Here is a 13690-nt window from a genome sequence, read left to right as displayed (position 1 = left end):
ATGTGCATGTCACGTACGTACCTTTGGGGACTTTGGGGAAATATATGTGCTGTATGAACTTTGGGGAGGTGAACGGTACTTTGGGCTGTGGGATTGAGTGTGTTGTGCAGGTGTTTGAGTTGTATTGGCGGGTTATTGACGGCGTGGCGCAGTGGAAGAATGGCCGTGCGCGACCCGAGGGTCCCTGGTTCATTCCCCACCTAGTACCAACCTCGTCATGTCCGTTGTGTCCTGAGCAAGACACTTCACCCTTGCTCCTGATGGGTGCTGGTTAGCGCCTTGCATGGCAGCTCCCTCCATCAGTGTGTGAATGTGTGTGTGAATGGGTAAATGTGGAAGTAGTGTCAAAGCGCTTTGAGTACCTTGAAGGTAGAAAAGCGCTATACAAGTACAACCCATTTATCATTTATCATTCATTATATGGACGGGAGGGGGGAGGTGTTTGTTATGCGGGATTAATTTGTGGCATATTAAATATAAGCCTGGTTGTGTTGTGGCTAATAGAGTATATATATGTCTTGTGTTTATTTACTGTTTTAGTCATTCCCAGCTGCATCTCACAGCATCTTCCCTATCTGAATTGCTCCCATTGCCCTCTGGCAATGGGAGCACTCACTCTCACTTTCCTCATCCACGAATCTTTCATCCTCGCTCATATGAATGGGGAAATTGTCGCTTTCTCGGTCCGAATCGCTCTCGCTACTGGTGGCCATGATTGTAAACAATGTGCAGATGTGAGGCGCTCCACAACCTGTGACGTCACGCTACTCGTCTGCTACTTCCGGTACAGGCAAGGCTTTTTTATCAGCGACCAAAAGTTGCGAACTTTATCGTCGATGTTCTCTACTAAATCCTTTCAGCAAAAATATGGCGATATCGCGAAATGATCAAGTATGACACATAGAATGGACCTGCTATCCCCGTTTAAATAAGAAAATCGCATTTCAGTAGGCCTTTAATGGCCAATGCATTCACATCTTATTTGAATAAAGTGCAACCAACACTTTAGGTTGAATTAACAAAAGGAAGCCTTTTCTGCTCACATTTTTAACATTCAAGACATTTTCAATAAAAGTACAGTAACCAACATTTTAACAGTAGATTTACCTGCTAAATAAAGTTCCCCGACGCGGCCATACAGTAGCTGTTCTCGGCTCTGGCGTCACCGATTACGGACAGGGCCGTAACTAATACCGAGGTCAAATACTGGGGTATCCAAACACCATTTCAATTATATTACTTTGAGCAACAAAATTGATTTCAAGAATAGCAAAGTTAAAATTTAAAGTATCACTGATAGTCACACACACCCTAGGTGTGGTGAAATTACCCTCTGCATTTGACCAATCCCCTTGTTCCACCCCCTGGGAGGTGAGAGGAGCAGTGAGGAGCAGTGAGCAGCAGCGGTGGCCGCGCTCGGGAATCATTTTGGTGATTTAACCCCCAATTCCAACCCTTGATGCTGAGTGCCAAGCAGGGAGGTAATGGGTCCCATTTTTATAGTCTGAACTCACAACCTACCAATCTCAGGGCGGACACTTTAACCACAAGGCCACTGAGCAGGTTTGAAAGCTTTAATTGAGCTATAACTATCTATCAGTTTAATTTTGTAACAGTCCACTTTTTTATTAATATCCTGAAGTTTAGAATATTAAACAATTTTAACATCATTAAAACACATACCGTATTTTCCGGACTATAAATCGCAGTTTTTTTCATAGTTTGACCAGGCTCCATTGCGATTTATATATGTTTTTTTCCTTCTTTATTATGCATTTTCGGCAGGTGCGACTTATACTCCGGTGCGACTTATACTCCGAAAAATACGGTAACTAATTTACAACGACGACCAGGATGCGAACCCAAGACCTTCTGCTTTGCACGGCAAGTACTAATGACAACCGCCACGGAGCAACCAGAGGTCACGGGGGAAATTTTGCTCTAAATATTTTAATCAGTGACAGAGCATGACGTGGCCAGGAATACATTTGGGGTAAAATATGAAGCGCCTTGTCATTCAATAATTTACATTTTAATGTGCTTCTTCAAGCAAAATCGCAAAGCTCCACGCAGAGAGCGCTTTCTGCATTTACGGCGGGGCAGCACCTGACTGACACGACTTCAGTATTAAACTGACAGCGTTTCAACATCAATTTAATTCAGGTGAAAGCCACATTAGCTACATCAGTATGATTTAATATTAACGTTATGTTGCAACACATTTCAGATCGTATAGTGTTTAAAGTAAAAGTGGACTTATTTGAGTTACGTAGTTGGAGTTGTAGCGGGCTGTGCATGACCAAAGATCACATATTTAGAGAGGATGATCTATGAATGGTGATGTACAGCGCACATGATGTCCTACACAAAGTACGTTTACAGTCAGTCATATCATCATCCTTTTTTCACAGAGGACATGACCTCTGTGTCCTCAACGGTAGTTACGGCCATGATTACGGACAGCGTCCTAGGTGTGCGGAAGCATTTTGTTACGATCCGCTGCCCGGATCAGAGTTTGTTTATGTTTGTGTCACGTGTTTTCAGCACCTTGAGTTTAGTTTGTTTCTGTTGCCATAACGGCAGATTGTACGCACCTGCCTCTGGTTAGTGTTCGGGACGCGCACCTGTTGCCCGGGCGCTAATCAGAGGGCTATTTAGTCTTTGCTCTGGCCTCACTCGGTCTGGCTTCGTAGTTTGTTCCCATACAACTGATGACGACGATTATTTCATGTTCCTTAGCTGCTAGTTTTCACGCTATGCCATTTTGCCTGCTAGCTCCCACGCTAGTCCTTTTGTTTCTTGCCTTTTGTGCTACGTGCATGTCTTTTTGTTTATCCACCGTATGATTTATATTTTAAATAAATCATATTCGTACCTGCAAGCTGTGTCCGAAGCCGTCTGCATCCTTGGGAGAACCACACCCGCATCACTATGCGACCACGTCGTTTCACATTTATTGACAGTGTTGGCCACTTGCTTCTTACTTTCATAGCCTCCTTAAACCAATCTATTGTATTTCTTTGTTTCTGATCACTTTTCCAGTTGTTGCGCTCCGAAAGTCGGTGCATCACCGTAACTTGCTCCGCTGTCACTTCCGTTGTGTCGGTTGCATCGTTCGTGGCTTAAAGTTAAGTTGTGGCTTTATAATATTGTGTTGCATCTTCAGTCTTTGTTGTGGCTTTTGCAATTGTGCTGTAGCTCAAAGTGTTTGTGTTGTAATGTATGATATTGTCTTGTGGCGTTTGTGTTTGTTTTGACCTTCCTTGACCACCGTAGCTCGCCGCCAATTTTGTTTTGATGATGTCACAGACGGGCAAATAGACCTTACATTTAACGTCCTTGTTTCTAAAATCGATCGATTCTATTTTAAAGTGATCTTGGATCAATACCTACCTTCCAGAAGGCAATCTTGCAGAACACAGATCGATATACTTAAAATTTAGAAATATAAATTGATTTATCACTCAATCGTTACACCCCTCGTAGTAAGTGTAGTAAATGAACATGGAAATGATACCCTCTGAAGCTTCTGACCCACCCCTAGTTAGATGAGCCCTCCCTGTGTATACAGCCACCTCTTCACACTGGATTTTTTAAAGCAGGCTTCGCTACACATCTTAAAATGCAGCCTGGTGATTTGCCCATTATCTGTTAGCTATGGATATGTGAGCTGTAAGTTTGATTATTTATTTTTTCTTCAACAAATATGCTAACCTAGCATGATGTGGCTCACATCATAGACATCCTATAAGTAGACGCAGCATCGAGCGCTACTGCCTACTGCCGCTGACAAGACGCGGGGCCACCATCTTGGAGTGGTGATCCGCTCCACTCAGTGCAATTCATTTGGCAGGAGCAATGAACTGTCAGCACATTTAATTTATCTTACCTCACTGAATACCACTGATTTTCACGAGTTTTTTTGTCATACGTGTAGCTATGATAAAGGACACATGTTTTGGCGTGTTTTATTATTCATAGTTTGCTTAACAGTAATAGAATATTCTTATATGCTATAAGTGACCAGACGTCCGAGATCAAAACTGGGAATATAATCCCAGAGAAGGGGGAAAAAACGGTCAGCTATTTTTAAGTTGAAGAAACAATATGATTAGGTTAATATACATGCGTACATCCTACATAAACAATGTATGAATACATCAGATATCTATATATCTTAGGGACCTATAGACTGTATCTCTGTTGCTGCAGCAGCAGAGTTTATTCTGTCTTGACACTTTGTATTGATATTTTCTATTACATTCTTCCCTTAAATGATCATGTTTACAGTGATTGTTTTATATGTATTTTTTATGTAAGTCGCTTTGGATAAAAGCGTCTGCCAAATACTTAAACATAAACATATATAAACACCTGAAAGTCTTTATATCAGCTCAAACCACCAATCTGTTTCACTGGATTCAGAATAAAACCAAATTCTGTCTTACCCAACAATGTTAGTATTTGAATATTGTTACTTGAAGACATATTCCTGGTTACAATTATACTGTTAAGAAAGTATTTTCTTATACTTTGCCTAAAATGAGAACGCATCATAATCAGTGGCGGCTGGTGAATTTTGTTTTAGGTGTCACAATCATTTATTTCAACTTTGTGTTATTCAAGTATGACATTTTTAAATGTAATTAATTTTATTGACAAGCAATTATTTTATGGTCATACTCTTGTTTGCTAGCGACTACGGTTTCAGTACTATTGAAGATCTTTGTGCCTTCTCAACTCTGTGGTAATATTCTTTTCGCAAAATAAAACCAATAGTACGTTAATGTTAAATCTTACTTGTGAAAAGTAATCCCCCGATCCCTATTTTCAACAGTCCGCTCATTTGAGCAGGAAAACGCTGAACACCAGCCCGGCATCTTTGTTTTCTACCTGTCAACTGTCAGTTTAGGCTGCTCGCCGGCTCCTCATCACCACTTCAAGATGGCGGACAAATTTCTCGCGTCACAGCAGCCAATGCTGCGTCTACTTATAAGATGTCTATGGCTCACATAGCAATGCTAATGTTGCTAACGCTTGTGTACACCTGTCCCAATCCTTAATTTTACCTTGTTTAAGTGATACATTTCATCTATTAAACTGGACAAGTGCACAGTTGCCTTTTATGTGTAAAAAGTGGATCAAGTACAGATCAAGTGCTTGATAGCACTTCTTGGAGACAAACACAGCTCATTAGCATTAAAGTTACAGACACAGTTGGGCTAATTGAAATCACTTTTAACCTGTTTAATTTCCAGAATAAGAGCCTACACACTTCAAATACACTATTGCAGATCCTCATGTATATTTTAACACTTATTTATAATTGTGAAACAGTATTATAACATGGAACTTTTATTCCCCGTTCCAATAGTTTTCAGGGTGAACGACAGCGGCAATTTGATCTGTTGTCATTGAAAGCCAGTGTCATGTAAACGGCCCTTTAAAATAATCCTCCATTGTTTTAAAAATGATTGCATAAAATGTTGGGATTGTGATTATTGGTCAATCTGAGTGTGCAGTCCCATTTACTAATCTTTAAGACTATGCCTTTCCTGTTGTGTTTTCATGTAAACAATACAGCAATGTCCAAACACTCCAAACATGGAAATGTTCCAAAACCAAAAACTAAGTGTGTCCCGATCCGATATTGATATCAGATATTGGTCTGAGATCATTTAAAAAAAAGTCATACGATCATATCGGCCAGCATTTAAATCGTTCGATATAAGAGCTCTTATCCTAGCAGTCTGTTCTTCTCCCGCTGCGTCTCTTCTTGCTAGCTTAGCACACAACGGTTTGCCTCCATTTGAGAGCCTTTTAAGGGTTTTTACCTCAAAACACTGTAAAAGTTAACATATAGAACTAAAGTGTGTCAATATAACTGATATGAAATACAAAATAACTTTTATGTGACATTCCAAAGTAAAAGAAATGCATTAAAACTAATTTGCTAGCTCGATGCTAATTCACATTAGATATGCCAAATGTATGCTACTGATTAGCATTAGCAAGGCTACATGGCGATTTCCACATTCAAATTTGTTAATAAAACTACAACTAAGATGCACGCCCAGTATAATGCTTATAGTATGAACACTTTGTAGAACAAAAGACAAGACTTAATGGCAAAGACTACTTCCTGATTACGGCAGCACACCTTGGACAAACTGAAATGAGTGCATATTTGCAAATAATAACCAGAAGTGTAAGAAAACTAACTATAACAACTAAATCCATTCGGAATTATATCCAGCATGCAGAGCCCACATAATCACAACATATCACTTGATGAATTCCTTTATAATATTACACTCTACAAAAAAGAACAATTATGTTTTATTGCTGCTGCTATCGTATCAGATCAGTATCGGCCACTAGCCAGGCTGCCATATCTGTATTGTAGTGGAAGCGAACATTTCGTATCCGGACACCCCTACCACAAAACACCAGTCTGTGTCTGTGCAGTCTCTCCAGGAATTTGCGATTTCACGACCGTGCCATAATCAAGCAAAAATTCAACCAAATCTGAAAAATAATACGCAGCCTCGCTACTTTTTCCAGTGCCTTCATTTACGCCAATCAAATTTGTGTACATGTCAACTATCGCATCAAAATATATGTTTGTATACGAAGCAGGAACAGCAACGTGTAACAATATATCAGCTATTACTCCCAGGTAGATTAGACCTACTTCCTGTTATTATTAGCTATAGTTAATTTAAATTATACAGTAATTTGACAGTGAGCTCTGAGTAAAGGCTTTTACTTCCAATCTAGTGTCAACTTTTTAGTCTGTGGGGTATAAAACAAGTAAAACCCCAATACAGTGTATGTTTTACAATTTTATGAACGCTTAAAGGGGAACATTATCACATTTTCAGAATGGTTAAAACCATTAAAAATCAGTTCCCAGTGGCTTATTATATTTTTCGAAGTTTTTTTCAAAATTTTACCCATCACGCAATATCCCTAAAAAAAGCTTCAAAGTGCCTGATTTTAACCATCGTTATAAACACCCGTCCATTTTCCTGTGACGTCACATGGTGAAGCCAACACAAACAAACATGGCGGAAAGAACAGCAAGCTATAGCGACATTAGCTCGGATTCAGACTCGGATTTCAGCGGCTTAAGCGATTCAACAGATTACGAATGTATTGAAACGGATGGTTGTAGTGTGGAGGCAGGTAGCGAAAACGAAATTGAAGAAGAAACTGAAGCTATTGAGCCATATTGGTTTGAACCGTATGCAAGCGAAACCGACGAAAATGACACGACATCCAGCGACACGGGAGAAAGCGAGGACGAATTCGGCGATCGCCTTCTAACCAATGATTGGTATGTGTTTGTTTGGCATTAAAGGAAACTAACAACTATGAACTAGGTTTACAGCATATGAAATACATTTGGCAACAACATGCACTTTGAGAGTGCAGACAGCCCAATTTTCATCAATTAATATATTCTGTAGACATACCCTCATCCGCGCTCTTTTCCTGAAAGCTGATCTGTCCAGTTTTGGAGTTGATGTCAGCAGGCCAGGGAACCCAGGGCCGATAGGGGGTTTAGCTCGCTCGTCTGCGAGGACAAACTGCCGCCATTGCTTGCCGTGCTACCGAGGTCCTTTGTCCCTGAATTGCTCACACACTCCAGCAGATTCAATGGGGGTCTGGGGCAGATTTCTTTGACTTTATCGTTGGAAATGCATCTGCTTTGAGTTTCGCAGGATATCAACACATTCTTGCCATCTCTGTCGTAGCATAGCTTTCGTCGATAAAGTGTGCGGAACAAACGTCCAATTTCTTGCCACTTTCGCATCTTTGGGCCACTGGTGCAACTTGAATCCGTCCCTGTTCGTGTTGTTACACCCTCCGACAACACACCGACGAGGCATGATGTCTCCAAGGTACGGAAAACAGTCGAAAAAACGGAAAATAACAGAGCTGCTTTGACTCGGTGTTTGAGAAAATGGCGGATTGCTTCCCGATGTGACGTCACGTTGTGACGTCATCGCTCCGAGAGCGAATATTAGAAAGGAGTTTAATTCGCCAAAATTCACCCATTTAGAGTTCGGAAATCGGTTAAAAAAATATATGGTCTTTTTTCTGCAACATCAAGGTTTATATTGACGCTTACATAGGTCTGGTGATAATGTTCCCCTTTAAAAGATTGATAACAAATTTAAAAAAATCACAAAGTTTTTTTTCAGGCAATTAAATTTAGAATGACAAAAAAAGGACTGCGAAATCTGGAGGGACTGACTGTCTTCAAATCACACCTTTTTAGAAAATGTCAAAAGCAATATTTCAAAGTTATATCAAGTTTTAGTGTCAAAACAAGAGAGGATTCCAATACTCAATCGATCTAAGCACAACCTTCCCAGGCCTGTTTGGCACTGCAGCGGAGTCAGGAGGACAATGTTATGGTATGATCCCAGGGCCATTCAAGACCACCAGGGGGTGAAACATGTTTGCGTTGGTGTGCCACAATGTTTCAGGGAAGGGTTGACAGGGGTGGCGAGGTCGGTGCCGCTGTGGCGAGGCTTTGAATGGCGACAGCTGGCGTCAGAGGAGTCAACTAACCACAAGAACGATCACATAGTGGACAAAGAAACCAATGGAGGAACAACATAGAATTTATGTGATAGAGTTTGGAAAGAAGAGAGCCAATTCATGTGAAGAATCAACACATTTTCTAGCCTGGGAGAAAGTTTAACGCTGTTGTTTTTTTTCTTTTTGGGGATTTTTTGTAAGCAATGCTCATGGAAAATTCAGCGTTGATTCTGAAGCCTGACACAATATTTTCCACTGAATCAGTAGGTCAGAAAGTACAGAATCCAAATCAAGATGTTACGTTTGCTTTTAGTTTAGGGGGACACAAGATGCCACACGACTGCAAACAGTCTTACCTTGACTTTGCTGGCGGACATGTTGGCATGCAGCAGTGTACTGGCTAAACACACGCTAATAAAACTGGCCTATGGTTTGGAATACAAGCCGCACACGCCGACATCAGCTTGAATTCACCCCTGCAGGCTTGAATGTTCAGATCTTTCCCTGAAAACTGATGGGATTTTGCACCTTTGGGAGTCGGTGAAGTGAATGAGTGGTACTTTGATACTTGAGAGGTCAAGGTGTGTGTGTGAGTGCGTGCTTGTGTGTTAGTTCTACCAGCAAGTGTGGAGCACATGGCGTGAGACATTCATGAGCCGTCAGGGTGTCGTAGATGGAAACTAGCTCGGGTCTAAGGTCAGCGTGCCACGCTTCGGCGTACTTACAGAACTGAGAGATGGGAGCGTCCATTTGGGCCGAGGTACCCCCTTTGGAGTTGAGTTTCTGGACCTGAGTGGGTGGGACGGGCTTGTGGGATTGGCCGGTGGCCCGATACATGGCCTGGACCCACAGGATGCGGTCCTGCTCGTCGTCGCTGGCGAAGATCACGGTGTCGCCCTCCTTCACCGCGTTGAAGAAAGCCCTACCGCCATCTAAGCCTGAGAGCCCAGAACATTTTCAGACACGTACCTTCTGGAGCTCTCCATCTTTCGCTAGGATAAGACTAAATACTCTTTGTTTCTTCCAACTCCTTTATGGACATGTTGAATTATAGTCATGTGACATTATTTTATGGAACTTGTTAAGCACAACTGAAACAGGTACAGTGGTACCTAGCTCTTATATGCTTCAGTTTACGTATTATTAGCTTTTTGTCAGAAATTAGCCCTGGTTTTTTCGTCTACCGTCTCAGTTATCGTACAGCCAAACGTTATTGCACGAAACAAACTCCATTTGTACGCGTATCATTTTCCATCCATCCATTTTCTACCGCTTATTCCCTTTGGGGTCGCTGGAGCCTATCTCAGCTACAATCGGGCGGAAGGCGGGGTACACCCTGGACAAGTCGCCACCTCATCGCAGGGCCAGAGGAATGGAAAGACCAAACCAAGATTCCCCGTGTTGGGGATTCAGTCTCTGTACTTTGTTTATGGACTGCAAAATAATCCACCATGGGTGCAAAGAAAGTTGTGAGTACCTACTATCACTTTAATAAAGAAGGTGAAAAACACTACAGTAAGCCCTCAATTAACCCTGTTAAATGGTTCCAGGCCTGTTTGTAGTAAATTAGAATTTTTGCAAAATAGGAGTTATTTATATATCGAATGTTTTTATTGCTTCATGAAAGCCCTCTAGACATGAAATAACACCCACATAGACACCTTTACACTCTTTTTTTTCAATATAGTAATGCTGCCAATAAGTACCGATGATACTCCGCTTTGATTGGTTTGGTCTCATCCAGTGGTCGATACTAGTGTAGTATTGATATTTTTATTTCATTTAGGTCAGACCTGGGCAAAATACGGCCTGCGGGCCTGATTTTAAGATTTTTAATCCGGTCCGCTGGACATTTCGAAATATAATTTTTAGACCTTTAACACCAAAACTTTAGCCACCATTATGATGTTCAGGGCTGTTTTTAAATTACTGTGAGTCTTGAAGTATGGAAAGTGTTTCAATGGTTGGAATCTGCACTTTTGTCATGTCTGTGTGATCATGTTTTGTTTTAGTCATGTTCGGTTTTGTTTTTGGACTTTTTGTGCACTTTTGTTTGTTTTGTCACCATAGCAACCATTAGTTTTAACCTGTCACGTCACGCACCTGTTTCACGTTTTGAGTCACGCACCTGTTTTCACGAATCACGTCTGTAGTATTTAAGTTCATTGTTTTCAGTTTGTCTTGCTGGCGACATCCCACATTTATGCTCTGCACATTCCTGACACTTGTTTTCATGTCCATCGTTCATGCTGCTCCTTTAGTCCATGCCAAGTAAGTTTTTGTTTATTAATGCCACAGTTAGTTTTTGTTTCATTGTTCACAGTTTCTGCCTTTGTGCTATAGTCTTTTGGTTTCATAGTTTGTTCTCCGCCACTGTGCGCGCTTTTCGTTTGTTCTTTTTTTTGGATCGTATTTAATAAATCATGTACATACATTCCCGTCTCGCCCGAGCCAACTTTCCGTTGCCTTCCGGAAAAACAAAACCCAAGGACCAAGTCGTGACAACTTTTGAGTGATGAACAGGTTATTACGGTAATTACGTCACAGCAGCTCAGACTAGGCACAAAGCAGTGTGAGTGGGGTTTGTTTACAAAGCGACCAGCCCGAAACACGGGTGTCAGGAACAGACGCGGAAGCAGATTTTTACAACAAAGTTTTGTGGAAAAGTGATATTATATCAGATTGTAGGTGTGTGTTTTTTACCCTGCGTTCATATTTTGCCGTGTTTGTTGCGTTTTACTTGACTGTAAAAGATAATATGAATTATTATTAATTAATATTTATAAAGACGGAGCAGCTAATTTAGAGATTTTTTTTATAAAAATAATTTTTTTATTTTTATTTTTATTTTTTTTTAACAGCAAAAACACTGAGAGGGTGTTTTATTGTTTGTGCTATGGCGCTATCTTTTGGCCGAATTATTTTATTTTATTTTATTATTTTTTGTCATAAAAAAAATACAATCATGCGTGCTTACGGACTGTATCCCAGCAGAGTGTATTAATCTATATTGATATATAATGTAGGAACCAGAAATATTAATAACAGAAAGAAACAACCCTTTTGTGCGAATGAGTGTGAATGATTTTTTTGGGTTGGTGCACTAATTGTAAGTATATGTTGTGTTTTTTATGTTGATTTAATCAAAATAAAAAATAAAAATTATTATTATTATTTCTTTTTCTTTTAATTTCTTGTGCGGCCCGGTACCAATCGATCCACGGACCGGTACCGGGCCGCGCCCCGGTGGTTGGGGACCACTGCTTTAGCTGATTGGAGAGCTAGCTTTTTGAGCTAGTGGGTCCATAATGATGACATCTGTTTTGTTTGATCAGCCGTTTTACAAACACCGTTTGGAAACAATTAAAGTATGTAAATAAACATTTACCAAATCTTACTGTGTAAATAACTCATTTTGCAACATATATATATTTGTGGCTTATATATGTAAAAAATATTTGAACAGAAATACCATGGTCCGTAAACCAGGCACGGGTAGATTTTGCGCTGTGTGCAGGCGCCAAGTCCTGTTGGAACTTGAAATCTCCATCTCCATAGAGCAGGTCAGCAGCAGGAAGCATGAAGTGCTCTAAAACTTGCTGGTAGACGGCTGCGTTGACCCTGGATCTCAGGAAACAGAGTGGACCGACACCAGCAGATGACATGGCACCCCAAACCATCACCCAACCATGCAAATTTTGCATTTCCTTTGGAAATCGAGGTCCCAGAGTCTGGAGGAAGACAGGAGAGGCACAGGATCCACGTTGCCTGAAGTCTAGTGTAAAGTTTCCACCATCAGTGATGGTTTGGGGTGCCATGTCATCTGCTGGTGTCGGTCCACTCTGTTTCCTGAGATCCAGGGTCAACGCAGCCGTCTACCAGCAAGTTTTAGAGCACTTCATGCTTCCTGCTGCTGACCTGCTCTATGGAGATGGAGATTTCAAGTTCCAACAGGACTTGGCGCCTGCACACAGCGCAAAATCTACCCGTGCCTGGTTTACGGACCATGGTATTTCTGTTCTAAATTGGCCCGCCAACTCCCCTGACCTTAGCCCCATAGAAAATCTGTGGGGTATTGTGAAAAGGAAGATGCAGAATGCCAGACCCAAAAACGCAGAAGAGTTGAAGGCCACTATCAGAGCAACCTGGGCTCTCATAACACCTGAGCAGTGCCAGAAACTCATCGACTCCATGCCACGCCGCATTAACGCAGTAATTGAGGCAAAAGGAGCTCCAACCAAGTATTGAGTATTGTACATGCTCATATTTTTCATTTTCATACTTTTCAGTTGACCAACATTTCTAAAAATCCCTTTTTTGTATTAGCCTTAAGTAATATTCTAATTTTGTGACACACGGAATTTTGGATTTTCATTTGTTGCCACTTCAAATCATCAAAATTAAATGAAATAAACATTTGAATGCATCAGTCTGTGTGCAATGAATAAATATAATGTACAAGTTACACCTTTTGAATGCAATTACTGAAATAAATCAAGTTTTTCAAAATATTCTAATTTACTGGCTTTTACCTGTATGTTGTGTTTTTTATGTTGATTTAATAAAAATAAAAAATAAAAATTATTATTATTATTTCTTTTTCTTTTAATTTCTTGTGCGGCCCGGGACCAATCGATCCACGGACCGGTACCGGGCCGCGCCCCGGTGGTTGGGGACCACTGCTTTAGCTGATTGGAGAGCTAGCTTTTTGAGCTAGTGGGTCCATAATGATGACATCTGTTTTGTTTGATCAGCCGTTTTACAAACACCGTTTGGAAACAATTAAAGTATGTAAATAAACATTTACCAAATCTTACTGTGTAAATAACTCATTTTGCAACATATATATATTTGTGGCTTATATATGTAAAAAATATTTATTTCTTTTGAAATTTAGTGGGTGCAGCTTACACCCCAGTGTGCGCTATAGTCTGGAAAATACGGTATACATATTTTTTATATATATATATATATATATATATATATATATATATATATATATGTGTGTGTGTGTGTGTGTATCACATACACACCGGCCCCGAGACACATTTTATCTCAATGTGGCCCCAAAGTCAAAATAATTGCCCAGGTCTGATTTAGTCATTTTATGCTTCAAAAATGAACACACAAAATACGT

The 13690-nt window shown here is 40.5% G+C and overlaps 1 protein-coding gene across 10 annotated transcripts in view; it reads right to left on the bottom strand.

Moving 5' to 3' along the window:
* The window catches only part of cadpsb (Ca2+-dependent activator protein for secretion b), a 286320-nt gene that overhangs the window by 102739 nt on the left and 169891 nt on the right, over positions 1–13690 (bottom strand). For all 10 annotated transcript variants that reach the window (XM_061923570.1, XM_061923568.1, XM_061923571.1 and 7 more), the window contains exon 11: positions 9279–9491. In XM_061923570.1, coding sequence (XP_061779554.1) covers positions 9279–9491 — 213 coding nt within the window. The remainder of the gene's footprint in view (positions 1–9278; positions 9492–13690) is intronic.

The sequence above is a fragment of the Nerophis lumbriciformis genome, linkage group LG28, assembly GCF_033978685.3.
Source record: "Nerophis lumbriciformis linkage group LG28, RoL_Nlum_v2.1, whole genome shotgun sequence".
Taxonomy (NCBI): Eukaryota; Metazoa; Chordata; class Actinopteri; order Syngnathiformes; family Syngnathidae; genus Nerophis; species Nerophis lumbriciformis.
Note: the sequence above shows the minus strand (reverse complement) of the source record. Positions and strands in the feature narration are given on the sequence as shown.